The following is a 26,649-nucleotide window of genomic DNA, read 5'->3' on the forward strand; positions in this document are numbered from 1 at the left end:
AAATACTGGTCACCATCGATTTTTTGCCAAAACATCTAATCTTCAAGAGAAAACACACATAAGAACAGTTAAGGATGAAGACTAAATCTTGACGTGGAAAAACACGTGCATTCAACATATAAACTATCAGCTGGAGACTGGTGACACTAACGTATCCTTACGTAGGACTCACAGTTTTAAAGCTTTATTAGAAAGAGATGCATAATATTTCAAAATATCGTTTTTGTGTGATGTATTACGCTAACTTCTAGAATTCTAACAGAACGACAATTTTCTGCTAACATCAACATACTTTCCAACTATGGGGGAAATAACCATGTTTTTTTTTGATACAGCATTGTGTGGAGTTCTACAATATTAATCTTGTAATTCTCACTATCGGCGTCAAAAGCTTTTTTATTTTAAGACCCCAAGTCCCTGCAGTTTTGAGAGAGACCATCCCACCCATCATTGATATCTGCACCATTCCAATACATGTGAAAAGAAACAATACTTTAATTGGATTATGTTCTGCCTGGGTTAAATTTCGCAGTTTTCGCGGTAATTGAAATATTCGCGAAATTATTTCCACGCGAAAATATTTAAAGTAAGGGCTGTCTGGGAATCCGCGTGAAATATTAAGATATTGATCCTCCACATAAATAAATTAACGAGAAATATCATTATATCAAGAGCCCGCTAAATTTAATAAACATTGTGAATCAACCTCGTTTATATGGTTTTCTGTCAACCTCGTCCTAGAGGTCTTATTTCACTTTCTTGATATTCTTGAACGCCATCCCAATACCAAAAAAGAGCCCTGGAGACGAGGTTGGCTTTTTATCCCTTATTTTCATTGGGTTGGCGAATCGAAAAGATGATAAAAACAAGGTCGATTGGAATGCTACCTATATTTTTTTTTAGACAAGATTTTTACCTTCTTACTCGACTACCCGAGCAGAAAACTATATAATATGCAAGATCTGTACGTCTGATGAAGCCCTTGTTTCTTTCATTATTTCCATTCACCCAACATTCTTTCTCTATATACGAATCCTTCAAAGAAGGGACGGCTAGCCCCGACATTGTCCCCAGGGTCCCCTGAGCTGTTGCAAACGAGATCGAGGTTGACCCAACCCGAGAACATATTTAAAGAAAAAAAAACTAGAGGGCACCCACATTCTTTAAATTTTGAAAGGAAAATCATATTCTTGTTGTTCAAGTACTCCACAATTTAAAGCACGTTTTTAGGCGCTCAGCTGTGGACTTCTACGCGAAGAACTTATGAAAGACTTGGTATACATCAAAAATACGGGAGGGACTTTATGCTGGTAAAGAGTTCGACGTGTTGTAAAGGCACAGTTCCACTTCGGTGCTTCGACACAGTTGGCATTGGGCGTATTTGTTGTTACTAGTCGTTAGCCCGTGGAAAAATCCACAGGTTCGCCCGACCTTTTTATACCGCATTGCGTGCGTCTCGCTACTTACGTAGCTAAGCTACCATTTTGTGAGACAGACAGACAGACGTATACGGGTATTATAATATAGATACCACCAATTTTTCCCCTTTCCCTGATCTTACAGACACCAAGCTGGGTGTCTAGCTTCCACATCATCCCATGCATAGTTTTTCTTATGAGCAAAATGTTAAAAAAAAAACTTAAATTGTTTATATATAATCTTACGAAAAAAGTACAAATTTTTCTATTTCTGACAAATCATAATATTTTTGGTATAAACGCCCTCTCGACATTATTTTTTTTTGAGTAGATAGTTGGACTTCGGTTACTTCCCACCACTTTATATGGCGTTTTTTATCCAATCAAAAATGTCGTGGAGGCGTTCATTAACAAACCAACTCGTTAAAAACTTCTTAAAAATTACTTCAAAAATTTCGAGAACTGAACAAATTAACAATGAAAACAAAACTAAACAACAACATACAAACAAAAATCACACAAATTAAGAACAAATAAAAAATGACAGGACAAAAATTGCAAAGGTAATTAAAGTTTCTGGTCTGTAAAATGTTTACGCAAACTTCAATAATTTAAAACGAAACAAAAGATTACAGAATCGCATGAAAAAATTTTGAAAAATATACGTTTTCTATGTTATGAGAATGATTTAGTGAAATCAAATTTTACTCGGCGGCGGCATCATCGTCATCATCGTCATCATCCTTAGCACGACGTCGACTTGTTGTGGTTCGTGCTCCGACTCCACCTCTGAAAAGAAAGAAATATGGAATATTAAAGCGAATTTGTCAGACTTGACGTGAAGAAATTTTCGTGACAAAAGATTATCCAATTTTATTTTTTTTAACAAATCTTACTTCATTCTTTGACGAAGTTGATTAACTTCACGTTGACTTGATTCCAGAGTTTCAATATTTTCGTCCAAATCTCTTTGTAGTTTTCTTTTGGCGCTGTTCAAACGAGTGACTTCTTCTTCCGATTCATCCAACTGTCGTTTCATATTCTTTACACGGGCATTCATTTTATCGACCTGAAAAAGAAATAGATTCAGTATCATAACAAGCTTTGAGATGCTGCACATACAGATGACGTCAGGTAGACCCTACCTGTTGTTTGTACGACTCAGTATGAGCTCGTTCTTCTTCGATCTGCATTTGAAAGTCTTTGTTTCGTTTCTCGCTCTTTCGGAGTGCTTTGTTGAGTTGTTGACGCTCTTTGGCTTCCTGGTCAAGTTGAATTTCGAGGTTGTTGATTTTGCTTTCGAGTGTCGCCACAGTGGTTTTGTTGCGTGATCTCAAGCTTGATTCCAAGTCGGCGAGTTTTCCTTGTAAATCTTTATTTTGTCGTTCAAGTGTCAAACGAGAGTTATCGAGCTGTTGAGCAGCAGCCCTTTCAGAGTTTAATTCAGCTTGAAGTTGCTCCAGTTGAAGATTGCTTCGTTTTACCTAATACAGAAAAAACGTCTTAAATACTGGTTTTAATTTGGACGCTTTTTAAAATCATTCTTTCTCCTCGTACCTCAGTAATTGGTTTGATCGATTGCATTAGTAGTATTGCAAGTTCGGTTTGACAAAAATAAATTTCAATGAGAAAAAAATTGTTTCCTTAAGCTAACCACTAAAAATTAGACCTAAACAAAAAACAAAGATTTCCATAAGTTTTTCAAATTTTTTAACTTTCTTTCCATTTTTCTGGTTTTTCTTTGTGTACTTTTCATTTCCAGGAGTATAATAAGCTGTAATTACCTTGTCTTGCATAAGTTCTGTCTGTGTTTTTTCTTCTTCTAATTCTTCTTCAAGTGCAGCCAATTGTGCCTCGTATCTCTTCCGTTCTTCTGCTACAGCGTTCTTTGCAGCAGTGTTGTTATTCAATTCTTCTAACAACTCATCTCTTTCAGTCTCAATAGCACGTCGCGCTCGTTCTGCTGCACCGAGATCTTCTTGCATTTGCAAGAAGTCAGCTTCCAAGGCCTTAAGTTTCTTTTCATTCTCCTTGACTTGAGCAGCAAGATCATCGCGTGACTGTCTAGCATCATCCAAGTCACGTTGGACGTCTTTCAGTTGGTTCTGGTACTTCTTCAACTGTTTCAAGCCATCCTCCTTGATGCGATTGGCTTGTTCCAATTGGTTCTCCATTTCTTTAAGCTCACCTTCAAGCTTTCTTTTCGCAGCTGCGGCTGCTTGTCGTGCTTTACGCTCTTCTTCGAGCTCTTGCTCTAGTTCACGCAACTAAAAATAAATAAACACTACAACAATAAAAAAACAAACAATCCGAATCCGAATTAAACAATACAAAAGGGGCTAATGTAGCAGAATATTTCGCTTGTAACTTACTTGTTTGACTATACCACGTCGGCCTTCTTCGATGGCGTCATCCTTAGCAGCAATATCTCTTTCGAACTGTGATTTTTGCGCTTGCATGTTTACTTCCAATCTTAACTTGGCGTCCTCAGTTGCTTGCAACTCATCTTCCAACTCTTCAAGAGATGTTTTTAGTTCGGTGAGTTGTTGTTCCAGCATTCGTTTACCTTTTTCAAGGTCGTGTACGTTTTTGCCAACATCGTCTTTGCTTTCGACCAAGTCTTGTAATTCTGCTTGTAACGATTTTCTTTGTCTCTCAGACTATAAGTAAAATAACAATACACAGGTTTATTAAGTTAAAAGGAAACATTAAGTTAAAAGCAAGACCAATGTCAAACTTACTTCTGCTAATCTGTCTTCCAGTTCTTCGTTGGCATTTTGCAACGACAATGCTTTGGTTTCGTTTTGTCGAGCAAGTCTTTCGGCGTTGTCTCGCTCGTTGGACATGGCTTGAAGGTTTGCCTTCTCTTCAGCCAACTGTTGATCGAATTTTTTCTGTTTTTGACCCATCGAGACAGCGTTGTTTCGTTCCCGTTCCATTGAAACGGTGACGTCATCAAGCTCACCCTGCAACTTCTTCTTATTTTTGTCCAATCGTGATACATCGGCTTGAAGTTTCTCGACCTCGGCACGAAGTTCTTCGTTTTCACGTTTCTGTTTTTGCTTTGCTGATTCAGCTTCTTCAAGTTGTCCTTTAGTAATTTCAATTTCTTTCTTCGCAGCGTCTACCTGTATCTGGCACTGCGACAGTACTTTCTGGACAGCTTTTTTCTCGTCCTCTTCTTCTTCAAGTTGTTCTTGCAATCGATTAGCCTCTTCGTTGGCTTCTCGTAATTTCGTTTGAAAGGAGAGCTTTTGACGAGTTTCTTCTTGTAATTGATCTTGGACGTCATCAATTTGTGCATCGGCTTGTTGTTTGGCACGCTACGGAAAAGTAGTGTATTTTCGTTACTGTAGATAAAAACCAACAATAACAATGAAACAGCGATACTTATGGACCTACCTGAATTTGAAAATCATAAAAAAGCCATATTTTTGAACCGCCGTGAATTATTTTGCCCAATAATTCGCCATTATTAGGCCAGTAAAAAAATATTCGCACAAAACTGACTTCATCAATATCAAAAACTAAAGACCCAATTCTTAGAAAAAATAGTAGACAGACGAACGAAGACAGGTGATTTTATAGGACCTCATCTGTATCAGATTTATTTTTTTCCTGATAACCCATCAAAAAAGGAAATTTTTTTTAAAAAAGAAGAAAAAACAAACCTCAAGATTTGCAGCTTTAGTTTCGATATCTTCTAATTGGGAGTTTAATGTATCGCATTCACGTTGCAACTTAGTGCACGTTCCTTCCATCTTGGCAATACTTTCTTCTTGACTATGACGGACAGCGTTTGCTTCGCTCAATTGGGTTTCGAAGTTCTTGGCTTTGCGTTCAACTTCGGCTTTCAATTGGCTGACACGTTGCAAGTCAGCAGCTATCTCAGCATTTTCATTCTCCAATGCAGCTTTATTTTTCTCTGGATAGGATAAGTTGAAATAGTTTCAGTTGCAATTATACAAAATGCAAATCAACAGCAAATAAAACTACCAAATGCTGCTAAACAACACGTATTTCAAGGTTGACCTACCAAGTGAAGACTTGTTGCGTTTAAATTGATCTAATTGATTGTTCAGTTCTTCAGCAAGTTGATTGTGTTTAGCTCGCAGGCTTCCCATCTGTGCTTCATGCTCGCGTGCCTCATCTTCGACCTGTTTCTTCAATTCTGACAAGTCTTCGTCACGCTTTCGCTGGAGCTCCTTCTGCACAACTGTTGCATCAGTTGTCACTTCAAGCTCAGATCTTAACTCTTCCAAATCCTACAGAAACAAACATGTGGAATAATACAAGGATAGGCTATGGGGTCACAATTCACTGAAGTTAACATGATTTAAGTGCATACACGCTCAAGTTCACGTTTAGCTTTTTCGGTTTTATCTTTAGTAGCTTTCTCAGATTCTAAATCTTCTTTAAGTTCATCTAGCTGCTGTTGTAACTCGCGTCTTTGTTTTTCAGACTGGGCAAGTTTGGCTGCTTCTTCGTCGCCCCGCTGAGTTGCTGCAACAAGTTCCTTCTCACGTCGAGCCAAATCATCTTCCAACTCTGCAATGCGCTGTCTTGCTTCCTCCAGTTGATTCTTCAGATCACTTAACTCTTGATCGACCTTACGTTTTTCTTTTTGAAGTTCATGAGAACTCTTGTCACCTTTAGAAATTTCTTCTTCTAATTCTGCAATGAAGGCTTCTTGTTTGGCCTTAGCTTTGGCAAGTTGTTTTGCCTTTTCTTCTTCTTGGGTTAATTTCGTTGTAAACTCTTGTACACGTTCTTCTAATTGTTTTTTCTCGAAGGTCAACTTGGAAGCTGAATCTTCAACTAGTGCTTTCTCGTCTTCAAGTTGTTTCAGCTTAGCATCAACTTGCACCTTTTCTAACTGCAACTTTTGTCGTTGTGCTTCTTCTTCTTCAAGGCTAAAAGCAATTTTTAGTTGAAAGCAAGCATATTTTATAGCCTTTATACATTACAGCCCCGAAGCTGACCAAATTTCAAATTGTGACTATTTGGTTCGTCATTTCGCGAGGATTAGTTTACACGAAAACTAATTTTTGTAAACTTAGTCCCAACATTTCGCGAAAAGAAAAAAATTAAATTTTGAAAATTAATTCCTTTAAAGTCGATTCATTAAGATGCAGCTTTTAAGAATAGTTTTTATTTTTTTTTAAATGGTGATAAGCTTACCTTTCCTCAAGATCCTGTATTCCTTGTTGTAATTTCTTTTTCTCCTCAACATATTTTGCATTTTTTACTTCTTCATCTCCCAGCTTCGTTTCAAAGTCTTGAATAATGTCTTCTAGCTCCTGTTTACGTGTAAGAAGTCTGTTTCTCGCCTCTTCCGCTTCTTGACACAGCTCTATTTCAGCTTGCAACTGCTCTGCTAACGTGTTCTTCTCTTCCGTGAGTTTTTCATGAGATTTTGCAAGTTCTGTATGAGCAGCTTCTATCTTGTCAAATTTATCAACTAGCTAAAGTGAAAGGGTGTTTTTCATAGGTTAAACAATCTTGTTATATTATCAGATTCGAAAAATCGAAATATTTGTCTGTACATATTCGAGTCAAAAATCAATTGCATCAAAAAACATACCTTCTTATGGTCTTCTTCTTTGCTTCGAAGCTCATCCTCCTGTCTTGTGACATTCAACAATGGTTTGACTTTTGTAAACAATCGCCACCATTGCCAATTTCTCAATTTCAACCAGCTGCGACCATTTCTTTGGATGACCCGAATTGCAGACAATTGTTGGATTCTCCTTTTATAATTGCGGCGGGCAATGTTTCCTCTGCAGAATGCTTGAAATTGCACAATAATTTCTGTTAATTTCACATCCCGCTCTTCTTCCAAGTGAGCCAACACACCAGCCCTGAAGAAGATCTTAGACTGACCAATTCTATACAAGTTAGGGTCCATTTCCAAGCAATCAATCTAAAAAAATTCAAACAATAATAAAAACTATTACCAATAAATAGTTAACTAATATACTAGAAGTTTGTGTTTTATTACTACAGAACAGAAACACCAACCATTTGTTTTGCGGCTTTTCTTCCATCCATGAAACCTTTTGGCACAACACCAGGGCATAATATTTCATAGCGCTGACGGAACTCCTGGAACAGGATTCTGTTGGGGAAACCTTGACGACAAATCCTAATACCCTCCAGTACACCATTGCAACGCAGTTGATCAAGAACTAAATGGTTGTTTATCTTGCCAGCTTTCTTCTCATAGTTAGGAATGATACATCTAACAAAGTTTGGTTTTGTGCTATTTAATGTTGTCATCAGGCCAGAAAGTTGTTCCTAAAATAAGTTAGACTTTAGTTACAATTATTGTTAATCAGTCTAAATTAAAATAATAAAATGGTTTTACTTTGAATTTAAAACAGCAAAGCAAAGTAAATAGTTTACCTTGTACAATTGTGACACAGTTCTAAACATTCCCTTTCTTGTCCTTGAGGCACCAAATGTTGTGTCCATTCCTTCAGTAACACTCATACTAACAATGTTTTCTGAAGAAACAAAGTGTAATTGAAATTTTCTTGCAGTTTTTTTATTTTCAAAACAAACAAACAAACAGACTCTTTGCCCTCAAGTTCTAAAATTATTTTTGATGAATTGAGAGTTCACAACTTGTATAAATTGAAACAACTCTTGTCTTTTTATAAAGAAAAAGAATTACACAGGAACAAACCAACTTTTAAAAAACTATGCTTACCCACATCCTTCCACAAAGTGGAAATGAAACCTTCACTTGAGCTGGACATCAAACCAATAATATTATCATTTAATGGATCCATGTTCTTTGTCAGCCACTGTGCTGCAGAATAATCAACACGGCCAGCATAATGGATAACACAAAAGTCAGAGTTGGATCTGAAATCTGGTTTTAAATATTTAGGGTGTTTGGTCTGTTGTTTGTGCAACTTTTCAACAAAACTTTTGTCCGTGGCTTTTGGGAACCAACATTCTTCATCAAGAAGAGCAAGGACACCCATTGGTTTTTCAATAAGATCTATAGTGGGTTGAAGATCAAGACCAAAATCAATGAATTTCCAGTCAATTCCTTCCTTTTGATATTCTTCTTGCTCAAGCACAAACATGGTGTGGTTGAAGAGTTGTTGCAGCTTTTCATTGGTGTAATTAATACACAGTTGCTCAAAGGAATTCAACTGAAAGATCTCAAAACCAGCAATGTCCAAGATACCAATGAAAGAATTACCATCACGTTTACCTTTGTTTAAACTTTTGTTGATGCGTCCTACCAACCATTTAAACATGCGTTCGTATAATGTCTTGGCAAGTGCTTCAATAGCAAATTCTACTTGAGCTTTTGTCTGTGCCTTCTGAGTATATTCTCTTCCTACTTTGACTCTTGGTTTCAACAATGCCTTGGTAAAATCAGTGACAGGCATACCAAGTAAATGACATACCTTTTGAGCAATGGTATTGTCTGGAAGAGTAGCTTGATCTGATTTACGTTCCTGCTTGAACTCCATATTACCAAAAAGCAAAACAGCAGAGATGACCTTAAAAATTGGGTCCAACTCCTCTTGGGAAATACCCATATCTCGCATAGCTTCAAGAGTTGCTTTGAATTCAACACGGTCATCCATATTTGGCAATGTAATATGTCCATTTGAAATGAAGTTATAGCCCTTGGCGTCAAGGAGTAAGAATTGTTCTAAAACACAAAAAATACATCTGTAATTTGCCCTGTCACATGTCACTTGCTTAGAAATTTAAGTTTGGAAAGTTGGCAATAGCGAATAGCATATGTCAGCAGCATATTCTTGGGAAACGCAAGAATTATTTAAAACCACTTTATAGCAATTACTACATAGTTTACCACGCTGCACATTCCAAACATCTATACTGTTCTTGGCAACAGCTATAAATTTAGACTAGAAAATAGAATTTAAAAAAATAGAAAAATCCGAAAGTTCATTTTGCAAAAAGTAAGGTAAATCCTGAACTTGCAAAAGTTATTTCCTGCAAAGTGTGCCAATTCGTAAAATTTTTGTAGAACTGCAAAAAATCTAATTTGGTAGAACTGTACCATGTAAAAAATAGTGTTTCATTTTCTGTGACTAATGCTTAAACTACTGAGTTACTTACTTTTAACTTCTGGGCTCGCACCAAGCAATAACTGATAGAAAACATGGAAGATGCGCTCATCAGGGGCTTGTCTAACAATACGAGCCTTTTCCAACAGGTATGATTCAATGTTAGCACCACAGATAAAACCAGAATTGTCAAAGTTGATGCGAATAAATTTACCCTTAAAAAGATTTGTAAAAAATTAAGTATTGCCTTGTAGTTATATCGATGACATTTTGCACTACGAATATTATAATATTAAATTTGCAGTGTTCCCTTCCTTGTGATTATACAGACTAGTTTAAAACACATGACCAAATTTCAGCTTGGTACTATTTTTTCTTAATAAGGCTACTTTTTTATTTCACTCATACCAAGTGTGGTAACTACAAATTTTATGGTGATGGGATACTTCCACACTGCTGGGATGTTTTTTAAAAATAAATAGTTTAGAAACAAAATATATAGCATTGTCAAAGTTCTGCATAAATTGTAATTTAATTGTTTACACTTAATGATTTAGAATTAAGCACAGCTTTGTGTAAAAACATGCTTATGTAGCACATGGAAAACAATATCTTTTTATTGAAAGTGTTTAAATATTCTAGGAATATTTAAGGATGGAATTTAATCAATGTAGTAAAATTGAATTCTTATATATATTTTATTGATAAGTCAGTTAAGTAAGCAAATAGTATAACTTACAAATCGTGAGGAGTTGTCATTTTTCACTGTTTTTGCATTACCAAATGCTTCTAATATAGGATTAGCTTGCAGCAATTGAACTTCAAGTTTTCCCTAGGAAATGAGCATGTGATTATTAAAGATCAACTTCCTAACTAATAAAGTAATAGGTTGTTATGATGAACTATTAACGACAGCAATTATCTTGTTAAAAGCTGATTAATGAAAGAACAAGAAATGTTATTATTAACAAACTGAATTGCTGTTACTATAACTGGAACTATATAAATTGGACAGTATTTTAAAACTGAATTTACTGCAAAGACAATAGAAAAGAGGTTGAGAATGTAAAAAACATAAAAACAACCATATATATATACAGAAGTTTCTTAAAAGTGGATTTTATTGTATAAGATTGGGTACCTACAAATTAAAAAACCCAAGTTTCAAAACTGTTTACTATTTTAGATAAAGAAAACTAAAAAATAAACATAAAGGCCTTCCAAAAAACCCGAGCTAAGTATCACATGCATATTTGACCTGGTAAGTAATTAAAGAAAATGTGCATTAGAAGGAAATTTGAATTTCGAACAGGAAATATGTGATCATAGGAAATTATAGTATAGAAAATTACTTCCTTCAACATTTCCATTCATTTTCTAAAGAAGCAACAGTGTATTACACATACCTGTGTTTTTTCATCTGCCTTTTGATGACGACCAGCAACAGCTGTCAAGTACTGAATAACTTTTTTTGTGTTTTCTGTCTTTCCTGCACCAGATTCACCACTAAGTTGAAAACAAAAATAGTAAGTAAATTAATTTAAAACAGACTAAATAATGAGTAAAATAGTTATTAAATTTAAGAATTAATGCTTACGTGCAAAGAATAGATTGATTATCACGGTCTAAAAGAATAAAATAGATTTTATGCAAAAAAATATACATCATATAATTTATCTTGATAAAACAAAATTAAGATATTTCTTTACCTTGCAACATGCTTCGGAAGGCAGTATCTGCAATCGAATAAACATGAGGTGGAACTTCATGTCTTTTCTTCCCCTTATACAAGGCCACAACTTTTTCAGTGTAGATAGGTAAGCGCTTGTATGGATTTACAACAACACAAAACAATCCTGAATATGTCTAAAAATATATAACAATTTCACCACATTTTCTTTAAAATTAAATAGTTTCTAAATACAGTGAAATTCATGGTGATTACTAGGGTGCTGATAAGCCACAAAAGTTTGCTTGCAAATTATGAGTGCAAATACAAAAATATTTCTAATGAAATCCATGTCATGATGAGCTGGAAAAAAGTGTGAGCGTTTTCGGGCAAGTTTAGGGTTTTGAAAAAAATTTTACGGTAAGTATTCACCAGAAAAAAACCCTGCACAGACCCAAACAATGCCCGAATAAGCCCTTCCTTCCATGGGTGGTCCACATGGTATGTTACAAGGAATTGCATTTTGGAAATGCTCCAGGCAAGTTCGGTCAAAGTCGGGAATGTGCGGGCGGTTTGAGAAGACAACCGCCAAATTTATTCGAAAAGTCGCCTGAAGTTGCCCTTATATATGCAAGTGTTTTCAGCTTATCGGCACCCACTTGCTCAGAATTTTTCATATAGTGTAGATGAGCCTTTATCTTAATTAAACGCTCAAAAGATGCATACATTAAAAGAAGTAACCAGCTAAATACATGAAGAATCATAGAAACTTACATAAATCAAATCAGAAAAATAACGATCTTTTAGGTTATGTAAAACACTGGCTTCGTTTAAACAAGTTAAATCTGCCATATCTTCAACTTTGTCAAATTTTGGAGGATTCATTCTTTGTATGTCATCTTTATGGAATGTGACCTTTTTGCCACCATCAATTTCGGCAATAATTTTATCCCCCTTTTCTTCTTTAACACTAGCTGATACAAATCCATGTTCCTCGCTTGGTACCCATACCAACTTTTTAGATGCCCATGATGCATGAGCGACTGGATCAGAAACTTGTCTTCGATCCACCATAAGAAACTTTAGGTCTGCATCATCCGCCATGATTTTTACTATATCTTTTTGCTATTAAGTAAGCTATATATGCATATAACAACCCTTCCTTAATCGATAAAAAGTGTACAATAACAAAAAAGCAACGTGAAGTGATAAACTCTTCTCAGCTCCACAGACCGCAGTGGCTATAGATGAAGCTGTGCTCCGAACGCCTTCCAAAATAGCCCAGCCCTTCTCAGCTTTTAATTGGTGGAATAGGCTAAATCACGTGACAAAACAAGAGCGTGGTCATACACAAGATAAAATCATTAAATTGCCCATGTGAATTATGTGCTAGCAACAGCGCTATTTCTCGTATAAGTGCATCTTCTTACAAAAAAAATTAATTCCATTTTGTAAAAAATAAGTCAGAATTTTTCCCATTATTTAGGCCCTTCACTAGCTATAATAATGAAATATAACACAATGTAAACAAAATAATTTTAACTTAGTATATGTGGTCTCGGGGTATTGCTGATATTGCAAACAGGGCGGAGCAGCTACGAGTTGCGACAATTGCTTAAAATTGTCCACACAAAGGCTTTAAATAATTTCTACCTTTTGTATTTGTTTTGAAATTTGTCTGCAGTTTTGATCGAGATTGTTAACATTCCATTTTATGTTATTAAGTGAGTTTGTCCATGTTTCAAATTAAAGCAACTACATTTTCGGTCAAACCGGAATAGCCGTGCCTATTATAATAATATTACCATCATTTTACCATATAAGGTCTATAGTGATGTTGTTTACATTTTTGATCGGTATTGACATTTTGACAATGAACTTTGTTTCGCGACGGAAATATAAACACCAGCTTAAATAACGTTTGCAAAGTTGTCAAGACAAGACAAAACTTCTATTTATTATTAAAGACATGACGTGTTGCCATAAAAATTATTTTTTTTAACGTGTTGATTATTCTTAATTTCGAAAACATAAACTTGTTTTTCGTTTTTCAAACAATTTGTACATGTGTTACGACACAAAAAAAACAAAATGGCTGCAATAATTTCTTGCTTTTCAGCATTTTTTCTATGACATCACCGAAAGCTTGAAAGTTCCAAATACCATTATCTGCTAAAAATTCAATTACTTTTGTTCTAGAGCGAATTTTAAAATTCCTTTTGAAGTTTTTTTCGAAAGCCAAATAAATTTATTTAACATATCTTACAGTTTTTACATAGTTTGTAATAAAAGTTGCCTAAAATTTTGCCCGAATTTATTTGTCTAAAAAGAAATTTATTAATTGGGAAATCGGATTAATCACGTGTGGGAAACAAGCAGAAGGATTCTACTTGATGAAACAAAGTTGTGTTGTAAGTTTCAAGTTCTAAGGATAATCTTAACAAGAATTGTATTTTCCCGATTAAAAGGATTTCACACCCTCGTCCCAGTTTTTTTTGTCTATTTGCTATGATTTTTCGTCGTCTTCTCTCATATAAAAAAAAGAAAAAAAAACCCTGGGGACGAGGTTGAAGGATAACATAGAGATTTTTAGGAGTAGTTTCAACTAATAGCCAATATAAAAAGCCTTCGAGAGGTAGGTATTGTCTATTAGATGAATATTGAAACTCAGTCAGTAATGTTAATAATGCCTGATGTTAATAATCCCAACCAGGAGACACAGCGTAATTTTTTTACCATTAAAAAATCTGAATAGTAAGGTGGGAAAAAAAACTCGTTATAATATTCTCGATAAAAGCTGAGTTAACTAGGCTCATAATCCCCATATTTTTGTCTTTGTGCGCTTTGTGTTTATGGACACGCAAAATATTGATACACGAATAAGCATATAAATATAAGCTTTAGAACAATAGAGGAACCAGCCTTGTTAGAATTTTTTATATTTTTATCAAAAAGCGTGTATATAAAGACGGGCGAACAGTATGGTATAACAACAACACGGCCCGCCAAATAAAGTAAAACGACGCACCTGAATAAACAACATTAAATACACAAACAATAATTTTACGGTTTTCTTCTCCTTCGTATCATATACAAAAAGGTTTAGTCCACACATAAAAAACAAATATTTAAGGAGAAAAATCCGGATACCCAGCGAGGCTTTTTTGAAAAAAAAAAAAACAACGAAAAAAACGTAACTATGAACAAGGCATATATCACACACAGGACTGCGGATTAAACAGCCCTAGTGACAAACATACATGAGAAAATTTCATTAAAACACCCTTAAATATGGTACTACATTGGACCACTTTATGCCGGCTCTTGGGCGTCACGTTGCCTGCGCAGCATAAAAAAATGTTGGTGTTATTTTCGGCCGTCGCAAAATGTTCTAATAAGCTTTCTGGTAATTTGGAAACCATAAAAATATGATTATAAAATAAAGAAATGCAGAAGTTGGAACACACATGCACAAAAATTATTCATTATACAAAATTAAAAAAAAAGAAAGAAAGAAAGAAGGGAATTTATAATTTTACATTCAAATAATAATTGAACATAATCCATTCTCAATCGCTTTAAGAAAAATCACTTTACCAAGACAGTGCTGAATTAAAATTTTAAAAAAAATCCTTTTAACTAGAGAATCAAAGAAAATATATACATCAGAATTCAATTTTAAAAAATTTGAGCATTCTTAAGTGTATACTGCCATTATTATTCCGATAACTGTATAAAAAGACTAGGGATGTTTAATCTATTCGAAGAAAATAATACGGCTATACGACCTTTTTAAATGAGGTAAAACGGGAGAGATAGCATTAAAAAATTATTTTCTACATCGTTTGATATAGTCACACATTTCCCTTATCCATGTGTTCTAAAATTGGTGTAAAGAATTCTGATATTTCAGATAACGGTGTATTCTCGTATTCCAGCACGAATTTATTGGTCTAAAAAGAAATTCAATAATTAACAGAACGGATGAAGCTGAAAACATCACCAAATTCCTATGTCTATAATGGCACAGCATTTGAGAAAAACTAGTCCGTGTGGCCGTGGATAAACCCACGGGTTTGCCCTTCCTTATATATCGCGTTTTGTGTGTCGCGCTACTGTGGTTACTATTTTACGTGACAGACAGACGTATAGGGGTATTATAACATGTAATTATTTTCGACTAAATACTTGCGCTTCAAAAGTTTCGGTCGAATTTTGAAAGACTCTCAAACCTAGTTGCTATGATGCTGAGATAACGAGCAAACAAAAGAACGAAGTGACTGACTGGAAAAACGCGATGGATATAAATGGAAGGCTAGTAGCACATAGCAGTTAGCGGGATTCGATCCGCGGTCCCAAAAACTGCAGAGCTGCAGACGAACCCATTACACTACGTGCATCAAATGTTAGCAAGGTAAACAGATAACTATATGGATAGCGTATATACGAAAATAAAGACTTATCAAGGCACATTCGTGTGTCCATTCTCTACTGAAAATAGTTTATTCAATCGGATTTACGATCATGACGGGTGAGTATAATCGATATATTCAATTTGAAGTAGAGCTACTTACTAAAAGAACATTATATTTTGGACGTCTCTCGCAATCTTTATTTAAACTAAGAATAAAACGTATAGTATAATAAGCAAGCACACACAAAAACAGAGCGTAAAAAATGTAACAACAAGACGCGTACCATAGAGCAACAAACTTATGAAAATCTTCAGAATATCCGACGTTATTAGGAATCGTTGGTGACGGTTCGTTAACAACAGCTTTTAGTTGATCGAAAGGTGTCGTCCATTTACTATAGGGAAACTGCAAACACGTTAACTCCACCTAAAACACAAGCAACAGGTGTGAAACAACATAGTAACACAATAGGATTTTCGCCCCAGTAATAAAAAGTGGGCTGTTTTTAACCTTATTTGCGGTGGCATGGCATTAGAAAGTGTCATTGTTAAAAAAACAAGAACGGTTATGCTCGGTCCGAATTTTTTAAAATGGAACTGCAAATCCTCAAATATTTCCAGACATCAGCTTTTTTTTCGACGCAACAGCCATATTACGCTGGTCAGTGATTACGTCGGCAGTTTGTTTTTACGGGCCGTAGTACATTAATAAAAAATGTCACTATGCAAAAACAAAAACCTTTCACGCAAAGAATTATTACATTTAGTGTATTAATAATTCTCACAAGAAATAATTTAGGCCAAATGCGCAAAAAATAAGTTCCCCCAAAATTAGTCATTCGCAAACATTTTAACGTCAATAATAATAATAGTAAAATATTGAAATACAAACTCACCATAGTAATTCCCAGACTCCATACATCAGACCTGATGTCATAGCCTTGGTGGCCACTGGGAGGATTTATACGTTCTGGCTGAAAACAACACAAAAGTTTTTGAATAACTTATTCAAAACACGGTGTTTTGTTATTAAAAAATTTTAAATTCTCAAAGGTCTCGACAGAGATAAAAATTAAAATTACAGGAATCACTTAATTAAAAAGACAGCACAACTTAGAGTATAGTACAAGACAAACAATGAAACAAAAAATGAAACAAACAAACAAACAACAAAACAATTAGACACAAATTAACAAACAAACTACTTACAGCCATATACGGTTTACACCCTGCACTAAGTGTTTTCGCTAAAGAGTCAACCAATTGACCACTGATGCCAAAATCACACAACTTGATTTGGCCATCGCTATTTATTAGTATATTCGAAGGTTTTACATCTAGTAGGAGAGAGAGAAAATGTCAGTTTAGTAGTGTTATTTGAAGAAGGTTTATGGCATCAATGTCACAGATTACACTGTTTATAACTACATTGCAATAGCAGTCAGAAAATTTCCATGGTGATCATACAGAATTTTGTAGAAATATGTATGATCACTGAGTCCTGTAAAATGTTTTTGAAGATAAGAAATTCAATTGCAAAGGTATCAAAGAAATAAGCATTGAAATAATCGAAGCAACTCGACTTGACGATAGTGTAGTGTATGCAATGTAAATATGAAATCATCAAAATATGAGAAAGTATGATAGGCATTTAAGGCTTACAAGGTCTGCCAGTCTGATTTCAAGGTTTTCCAGGTCCAACAGATACACTGTGTTTTCACCACCAATCATTCATTCGTTTCTTTGTTTAAAGTATTGGTACATTGTTTTTTTGTAAAGTCAAAAGTACAGTTATTTACTTTTGACTGATTTTTTGTTTACAGTAAGTAACACAAAGTTGTAAAGTCGTGAAGTTTATTTTCGTAAAGACAAAAAAATTTTCAGAAAAAAACAATAAATTACATATATGATTTTAGAAGTTGGTAATAAGTACATCTAATCAATGCTTTTCTGGTTTAGAAGACTTAAGTGAGAAAACAAATTTTGTCCAAATCTAATTAACACAGTTTTGTCTCACATACTAATACATGTATTTCGTTGCTTACTGAATCGCTACTTTGTGCTAAGGATATGTACAAAATGGCGTAGAGATACGTAGTATTGGCGAAAATCTAAGTAACAGAATATGTGTGACATGGATTTTTTCACTAACAACTAACAACCTTTTTTTAAATGTCTTTAAAAAGAATCCACAAAAACGTTTTTTCGAATCTATACCAGGAGGAACGCCTTTGTATTTGTTGATATATTGTTATTAATCTTCACCGCACTGTATAACTATTTTTTCCTGGGACTTTTGAGTCCCTCTCACAGAAAATGTTGACCAACAATGAAATTTACTTTCATGATCTCACCTCTTCTACATAATTTCAAGTTGATAATTAGCCAACAAACAACTTTTACTAACCTCTGTGTATCACATTTAACTTTGTATGTAAATATTCTAATGCTGATACAACCTAAATGTATTCGAAGGTTACTAGATTTATTAAGTTACCACAGATAGGGAAAATTTAAAAAAAAAATTAACAACAAAAACATCTGCACTTACAGCAAATGTTATTTTTCCTAAAACCTTTTCAGGTATAATCTGGTGTAACTCAGAAACAGCTTTATAAAATTTATCAAGTGACGTTTTCATCAGTTCCATACAAATCCATACATCACCCTAAAAAACATAATGGCATCATATTAAACAGCAAAAATTAGATACAACAATATACACGCTGACTGAAACTGAATGTATATAAAAAATTTAAGCCAAATTTGAAATCATTTGCGTGATATTTTTTACTACTTCTTTGTTTATTGCTTTTTTGTTGATTTTTCAGATATTTACAAATCAATTGACAAGTAATTAATTTTTAACAACTTTGTTATGCAGGGCAAGAGAAGACTTTTAACTAATTTTTTTCTTCTTCTTTTTTTTCCCAAATAAAAGAAGTTATTAAAAATAATGCCAATATTGGGTTGAGAGTTAAAATTACCTTCCCCCTGATATTCTTTTGTCATGGGATCATAGATTCAGATAAGTAATGTTTAGAAATTTTATTTGATACTTGCTGCTAGCAATATGAATTCCATTGCTGTGTAAGAGACAGAGATATAGAAAGAAAAACAAAATACCTCTTTATATAGAGCTCCATAAAAGTGAACGGTATATGGATAATCACTAAGGCGCATAGAAACATCAAGATCCATAAGCAAACGATGCTGTTCCTGTGTGTTGAATGTGTATCTGATGCGCTATAAATATAAATGGAGTATTAATTTTAAAATATTATTATATTACTATAAAGTTTACTGTTTAGGTTGGAAACCGGATAACTAACAATAAAAATAAAAAATTGAATTCTGTAATTTAGTTCAATACTATCCAATTTGTTAAAGCATATATTAAAAATAAATGACTGGTTAGTTGATTTCTTTGGCATCAATAGTGGACTTTGGTGCAGTATTTTGGACCAATTTATCAGTCTTTGTTTTTCTGTTCCATGTAGAACATTTTTTTATGGAGGAAATTGCCCCTATTGTATTGTATATCTATCCAACAAACATTTTTTAAAACAATTCATTTGAAGGTAGTGTCTGTTAAAAACTGAAAGATATTATAAATAAAGAATACTACTATTATTAACGGTTTTCAGGTTAAAAATAAATTTGAAGTATATGCCAGTTCAATGTTGTTTTTCAAAGTTTCAGAGCTTCCTTCATTGTGTGGCTACTATCGTTCTCCATTTTGTACACACAACGCACACAAAAATGAGGCTTATCTAATATGCTTCTGCCTGCGTCAATGGCAAGGTTCAAAGTCATAACCAAAAAACACAGAGACTGTATAAAGAAGAAATTTAATTTGTAACTCTGTACATCTAAAAATTAGCCCCCGGCTATGAGAGAAACACTTCCAAATAAATAATCTATTGCTGCTGTAAGTATTTTTGGATTGTGTACCTGAAATACTATTCCAACATTAAAAAAAAAAATCACAAACAATGTAAAATTTAGTTAAAAAAAAATTTTTAAAGCATTTTTGTTGGCCTGGATTCTGATCTAGGCAAAACAATGACTATCATGATGGTGGAAACTGAGTCTTAAAGCAAAAAAAAAGTACAGTTCAATTGCAAAGTACGATGTAAAACTGATTTTGACTTTTGAAACGAACAGTGCAGGCAAAAGCGCTCTTAACTATTGTGCAATGTTGAGCACTTTGATGTGTGCACCTTAAACAGACGTGCCAAAAGAGTAAAGTGCACTTTTGGCTTTAAGCATTAACTTACTACCTATCCTGTTTATTATAAGCAAAGCTTGGTGCTTAGCATACAGCATATTAATTTACCCTGGTCGTTTATTCCAGGATTTGTATTAGAGAAAGTTTAAATGTCTTTGAGGATAAACCATGATTTCGCCCAAGGAACATTGATCCTTCTTCGATTTTTAGAGAATGCATTGACATTCAATAAAATTTGTAAAGAACTAGTCTCTATTTAATACCTGCCTTAATAAACACCCCATTTAACTAATGACTAATTATTAACACAGTTATAGAGTTGCATACTGTAAAATATTCTTGCTGTTGTTAGAATGTGTATTAGAAAAAAGAATGTATCTCAAAAAGTATGTGTACCTTAAAAATTTTTTAACACTGACGCTATGGCTAATAACAAAAAAACCCAAATATCTGAAGCGACAACTTTATAGTGATACTACAGCGTATTGAAACGCCAGTGGCTGGGATCATAAAATATGTTATATTAATCTCACGACAGTAAAACACGATATTGCGATTACAAGGTGATGTGATTTTAAATTAAGATGGTTAGTCGTTGCAATGTTATCACAGAAAATCGTCTGATAATGAAGAATTAAGACAACCGAAACAAAATCGTGAAACAAAATGCTCTGAACAGTTCAGCCGTTATTTTAAATTATGAGTATAGATACTCATAATTTTAGTGAAATTAAAGTTTAAAATTCACACATGTATTTGTTTTGAGGTGGGCTGTCATGTTTTTGTATGTATTCTCCTTAGAATCAACCATCCACTGATGTCAAATGCATAATTACACATAATAATTTTTTATCAGCCTTTTTCTGTGGCTAACTAAGTTTTATTTACTTTTACCTTATTTGTGTATTATTATTAGTTAATATAAAAGCTTTCATTTTGTAGCAGACACTACTTTTAAAGCCCTAAATTTATCATGGTAACATACCTTTACTGCCATTTCAATATTTGTCGGTTTGTGGCACATTCTATCAACAACACCGTAAGCTCCACGACCAAGCTCCGAAAGTTGATCCAAATCATTTGTGTTGCAATGATAATCCTAATATAAGTAAAGACCATGGTCAGCTCAAAGATTGCATAAGCATATATTAAGATTGCAATTTCAAAGCAACTGGAAACTTGATTTTTGATTTTTACCAAAATAAAAATGACAATTGTAGTGGGTATGAAAATATGAAAAAAACAAGTCACAATAATTTGAGACATGATTCTTTGTCTATTTTTAAAATTTACATTGCAAACAGAGTGTTCCTCAAAGTATATGACATCCTATGCTCATTGGCCTATCGTTAAATACAAAACAGTTTCTAGGGAAACCTCTGGTTAAAAAATAGAAATGTCAAAAAGGTAAAATACGCATTGTTTATCAGTAAAGTGCTATAAGATACATATGAATTTAGTGATGTAAAGGCAGATATGTAAATATGACTACAAACCTGCCCATTTACAGTGAGGGTGGCATTATCAGACAATCCCTTGGGAGCATTTCTGAAAAAAAAAAAAACAAAACTATTACATGTCATTTAAGTATACACATTTCACTGACGAATATTCAAAAATTTTCTAAGAAATGGTCTATTTCCAAATTTTTTGAAAGTCAATGAATTTTCTTCAAGATGTGAGAACTACTAAAACAAAATAACTTTTCAAATAAAAGCAAACTTACGGAGCAGTTTCCTTTTCTTTCCCAATAACTACAGGAGGAAGTTTTGGACGCTTCTTTTTTTCATTTCCCATATTTCCTAAAATGTTTATATTCATTGAAAAATAAAAATGCAATTTTAAAGAATGGTGCATAAGAAATTGAACAGTTATATTCAAATGTCACCAAAATGTATCATTTTGGTGCCATTTGAATTGGTAATCAAATCATATTTAAGAAAAACTAACTATGGATACACCGCAAAAAAAAGATCAATTTTTTAAGCTGCCTTTATTGCCCCATCAGTTAAATACAATATTTCAGCAAAAACCTCCCATTTAAAAAAACGTGAAAAACTAACAAAGAAACAAATTCCAATTGCAAATTTTGTGATTTTGTTCAACCTTTAGATAACAGAAAAAAACAAAACCTATCTGACTAACCCTGTAAAGTAAAAATTTTAGGCTTTGGATGCTTGTACAAATGATTTGCAATTCTTGATACATTTTGTTTGCTTTGAATGTTACAAAAAGTTGAAGATTATACTTTCCACTTATATTCAGAATATGACTAGAAGGCTGGAAAGACTCGCCCAAAATAGGTTTAGATTTCAAGCTCTGTATTAATATAACAACAAAAGAAAGAATTTGTGTTTTCTAGAATGCAGTTGCCCTGTTTAGGAACGCTTGAAGCAATTAACCATTAAAAGCTTTAAGCAAGACATCGATATTTTTGAGCTTCAACTACATTATTAAAAACAGTTTATAACCACTTATTGTCAAATTAAATTATCATGGAAAACCCAAAAACTTATTTAATGAAATGCAACATTTCTGCACCAAACACTAATATCTACACATTTTTGTTATTGCATATATTTTAATAATTATTTTTTTAAGACTATAATATATGCTATACACTCCTATCAATAAGAAAATAACACAAGAGCTATAAATCGCTCCCCCAAGGGTACAATAATTTAAACTGGGCCAGCAATTTGAATAAATAGAATAAGATTATAAACGCATATTTTATGACAAAGTCTTTTTATTATGTTATGTTATCTTTTTTATGTATTTTGGTTCTATTTTACTGTAAATAATAAGAAAGATAACATTGATTTCCATGTGAGATAATTTAATGTTGCTCAGCAAGAAAACTTTTTTTGGAATTGGGGGAGCAATTAATGGCTCAGCTAGTTTCTCATTGGGGGAGCAATTGCTCCACTCTTTTTGATAGACCTGCTATATATATAGACTATATTATACTGTTTGCCTGTCTGCCTGCCTACCAGTCTGTCTATAACCTGCAAGGTGACTTCAGTTATTTCCCCCCCCCTGCAGAATTCACTTAAAATTATTTGCACATGTTTAGACTTGTACACATGCGATCAATTTGTCTCTTAACTGGCCAAACCTCTTTTTTGATATACAAATGTATACCTGAGGAAACAAAACGCAAAAGATGGATGTGGAATCATTTCTCTACTGCCAATACTATTTTATCGTATTTTGGTTACAGTTGAATGTCCTAAGGAATAATGAAGACTTTTGTAATAGGCTGCTTAATTTTATTTGGGTGACTGGTGCTAAACTTAAACAAAAGAATGTAGAAAATAAATATCATATTCTGCTGGTATAGAGACATTTTCACGAGGTTAGAATCTTGTTAACAGGGAGGAGGAGGGGTTACCTCATCTCTGCTGAAAAAATTTAGCTAAGGGGTGGGCGACGGGGGTCAAATGTTAAGTTAACAGACAAAATCTGCCTCCCTCAGCCGAAAGTGGAACCACATGACATTCCAATTAGAAGATTACACGCAGTTTTGTTCCTACAGTATTGTATTGGTGTTGAGAGAACTTAATATCATAGGTTTCTGTTAGGGCTATAGGAATGGAATCGGTCAGAACCTTTTTAATAAAGAGAATGTTAAAGATTTGTGCAATATCAGGAATATCAGGAATTTAAAAAGACCAAGTTGATAGAGATGGGATCTGTTGTAGCAGTAGATTGAGAAAAAGGCAGCAGTCGGACAACCTTTTTTTACAACACGGGGATGGGTTTAATAAGTTTAAAAACAGGTTGACCCTGATCTTGACAACAAAAAGGTTTGGATAAAAAAGGAAATAGTAGAACTTGGTTACTCTCAGTGGCATATTTTCTCAGCATGGCAATAGCACAATTAGCAGACCTTAGTTTCTTTGCGGTATCATTAATTTAAAGTTTACAGGTTAAGGAAACAAGACAAAGACCAAAATATTTGACATAAGTGGTTTTGGAAATACAGTACTGAAATCAAGACACCACACAACGTGAGTGCATATCATGTGACACAAGAACGATCTGTAATCCAATTGTGACCATTGCAATAGAAAAAATGTTAGAGAACTTTGAGATAGTCGCAACGCATAAAAAATAACTATGCTATCGCGATCATTACCACCGATTGTGATTGTCACGATGGATCGTGAATAACATTAAAAATATTAAAAAATAAATGCGTATAATCTTTTTTCTATGTTTTTTTTAGATTCAAAAATTTTTTTGCATATAATGCATGTTATGTTTTTATTGGAAATTAGATTTTAGAAATAAGTCAACTCCAACTTAATTAGTTGTTCTATGGGTGAAGTCGATAGTAGGTTATGGTTGGTCGGTCAGTGAATTAAAATTATCAAGAATTTATGGTTGAAACAACGAAAAAATCAATTACAAGTAGCCTTACCAATGGTGGTCCTAAAGCAAAATTATTGATTCACCTTGTTTAGTATAATTGTAGATTTATATTTAACCAACAAACAATAACATCATTGATTATCTTTTATGCTCATTATATTTTCATGAGATGGGATAAGAAAATGTTTGTTTGTTTTTCATTTTTTGCTTGATATTATTAGTTTTTTGTTTTCCTGAAAATTAGGGTCAGTCAGGCATATGAAACAACTAATTAAGTTGGAGTCTTCTAAACAAAAAAGAATTTTACGACAAAAAAAAAAATATTTGTGATTTAAAAAAAAAAAAAAATAATATGTATACTTAATAGCGTTATTCTCTCATGACACTAATTAAGTGACCATTATAATGTTTAAAGATGTATCATGATGGTCGCGATGTGGATTGTGAAAATCACAATGCATTATGAAAGTCAACCCCACAATGGATCGCCACTTTCACAATGCTTAAAAATTTTACTATCCTGATAGCATCGCGAGTCGTTGGCCAACGTGCCCCATACGCGGTTCATGAAATTAGATGTCCTGATTCCAGTACTACATCACTCCTTCCATTAACTTTAAATATTTAGAACGTGTGACCCACTTTGATAACAGTGAATTGGCTATATCCTGCATAATACTATATCTGTTTCATGGCCAGGTCAACAGACCTAAAAACGTTTTTGCAGATCAAGAATAATGTTGGTGAACTGGGACGGTTTTTAAAACTTGCCCTTATATATACAGGCATTGTGGCCTAATAGTACCCACACATTCCGATTTGATGATGAAACAAAGGTTGGCAAATGCTAAAAAATGAAAAAAAAGTTAGTTATAGTATTTAGGGTCTAGGAATAAAGGCGGGAGGAGGGGATACTTATTTGTGACAAAAATCTGTTCTTAAGAAATTCATCCTTCTGCCATATTTTGTTTAGAAAAAATACAAGTTGCAGAAAAACAACCAAGGCGTATTTTAATTAAAAAGTGAAAATGGGCTTCCTTAGAGTTCCATAAAACAAACATTTACAAAATTACTGTGTATTTCAGTTAAAATGATTGGTTTGCAGCATTTTAAGAGTTCTTTAAATGTACAATGGTGTCTTTTACACATGAAAGTAATGGGTGAGAAAAAAAATTAGCTAAGGGGGTGGGTGACAGGGGTCAAATGTTAAGTTAACAAACAAATCCACAAGCGTGATAAACCTCTTGTTGCCAGCTCATAGGTAGCAAGCTTGCTAGCTAGTTAGCTATATTCATAAAATCTAGTCTGTCTAGCTAAAAATAAATATAGCTAGACAGAGATAACTAACTATACTACCATGAAATTCTAATTGTTGTGCATAGTTAGCTGGCGAGCTAGCTATTATATCTATAGCTAGCTAACGAACGGCCTTGATGCTTTTAGCCTGCGTGCATCGTAGCCAATTACTAAAAGGCCAGCTAATCATACTGCATACGTTTTATAAATAAGCATGAATTATTATTGCAAGGTTTTAATAGCTTACCTGTTGCAGGCATTATAACGTTTTGGAATTGTCATTGCACAGCTAGGTCGTACATTTTGGTCTTTCCGAATTTTCCTTCCAAAATCAGGGGAATTTTCATAATGGCTCCCCTAAACAATGTTTTGATTGGATATTCAATTTGTGACGTAACGAATTTTGTCTTGTTTTGCTTGAATAGGATTTTTGCATTTATTTTGCTGACCAGATACCGGTGTAGTGATTTTTTAGATTTTTTATTTAAATTCTTAAACCAAAAACATGGAAGACGGAAAGAAGCAATTATGTACCTTTTTGTAATTTTTTCTATAAATAATTTCCTTCAACGTGCATGCCATTTGCACTTGCTAAAAATCGAATTTCACTTGCTAAAAAGCGAATTATTAAAAAGTGAAAAGGAGCCCTGAGGCGAAGTTGCCTAGGGACTTGTAAATTACTATAAAAATTTTCGCCTGCAAACATAGGGGACCTCTTCCCGCTCCGCAACCCTTTATATATTGATTAAAGTTAAGTATTTGAACTATTTACTCTTGGCGCTCATTTGGACTGAACTTGGACTAAATGAAATTATTTGACCACCAAAGCGCTTATTAAAAAGTTTGCAGAATAAGCATTTTAGTACCCAGAGCTATTTGCGATAAACTTTGAAAAAACACTTTTTATGATAAACAATAACAGCCAACATCAAGAACACAATGTGCACATTAACCGCAATGCAGCGTCTTCGGATTTGATAAACATTCGAAACATAACGGATAAGCATCGTTTTGAGTTGACTTCTTTATGTTTTTATTAGATAACGCTAACAACATTAAACTAACCCTGCGTCCGTTGACTTTTGAAAGTTATTAATCAATACAGTAAAAATGGCTTCTATTCTTTTGTTTGCTAAACTAAGCTGAATTCCAAAAAAAAAAGAGTGCAAGAAAAGGGAGTTTGA

General features: G+C 33.8%; 2 protein-coding genes across 2 annotated transcripts; both read right to left on the bottom strand.

Annotated features, from left to right (window-relative positions):
• Positions 1–1,639: 1,639 nt before the first annotated feature.
• Positions 1,640–12,420, bottom strand: LOC130648838 (myosin-10-like). The gene is made up of 20 exons (XM_057454940.1): positions 11,922–12,420; positions 11,188–11,344; positions 11,076–11,103; positions 10,885–10,984; positions 10,218–10,310; positions 9,531–9,693; positions 8,131–9,096; positions 7,824–7,924; positions 7,440–7,715; positions 7,003–7,341; positions 6,600–6,883; positions 5,767–6,331; positions 5,455–5,683; positions 5,090–5,343; positions 4,160–4,741; positions 3,791–4,078; positions 3,203–3,685; positions 2,564–2,902; positions 2,315–2,487; positions 1,640–2,207 (listed from the first exon to the last, which is right to left on the bottom strand). The coding sequence occupies exons 1-20, from the start codon at positions 12,249–12,251 to the stop codon at positions 2,123–2,125; spliced, it is 5,835 nt and encodes a 1,944-aa protein (XP_057310923.1). The 5' UTR covers positions 12,252–12,420; the 3' UTR covers positions 1,640–2,122.
• A 1,785-nt stretch (positions 12,421–14,205) lies between these two features.
• On the bottom strand, positions 14,206–25,858 carry LOC130648848 (dual specificity mitogen-activated protein kinase kinase 6-like). Its single transcript, XM_057454956.1, has 12 exons — positions 25,713–25,858; positions 21,519–21,594; positions 21,289–21,340; positions 20,778–20,891; positions 18,688–18,807; positions 18,113–18,229; positions 17,969–18,020; positions 16,771–16,898; positions 16,458–16,535; positions 15,846–15,988; positions 15,722–15,767; positions 14,206–15,100 (listed from the first exon to the last, which is right to left on the bottom strand). The coding sequence occupies exons 1-12, from the start codon at positions 25,723–25,725 to the stop codon at positions 15,002–15,004; spliced, it is 1,038 nt and encodes a 345-aa protein (XP_057310939.1). The 5' UTR covers positions 25,726–25,858; the 3' UTR covers positions 14,206–15,001.
• Between the last annotated feature and the right edge of the window lie 791 nt (positions 25,859–26,649).

The sequence above is a fragment of the Hydractinia symbiolongicarpus genome, chromosome 7, assembly GCF_029227915.1.
Source record: "Hydractinia symbiolongicarpus strain clone_291-10 chromosome 7, HSymV2.1, whole genome shotgun sequence".
NCBI lineage: Eukaryota > Metazoa > Cnidaria > Hydrozoa > Anthoathecata > Hydractiniidae > Hydractinia > Hydractinia symbiolongicarpus.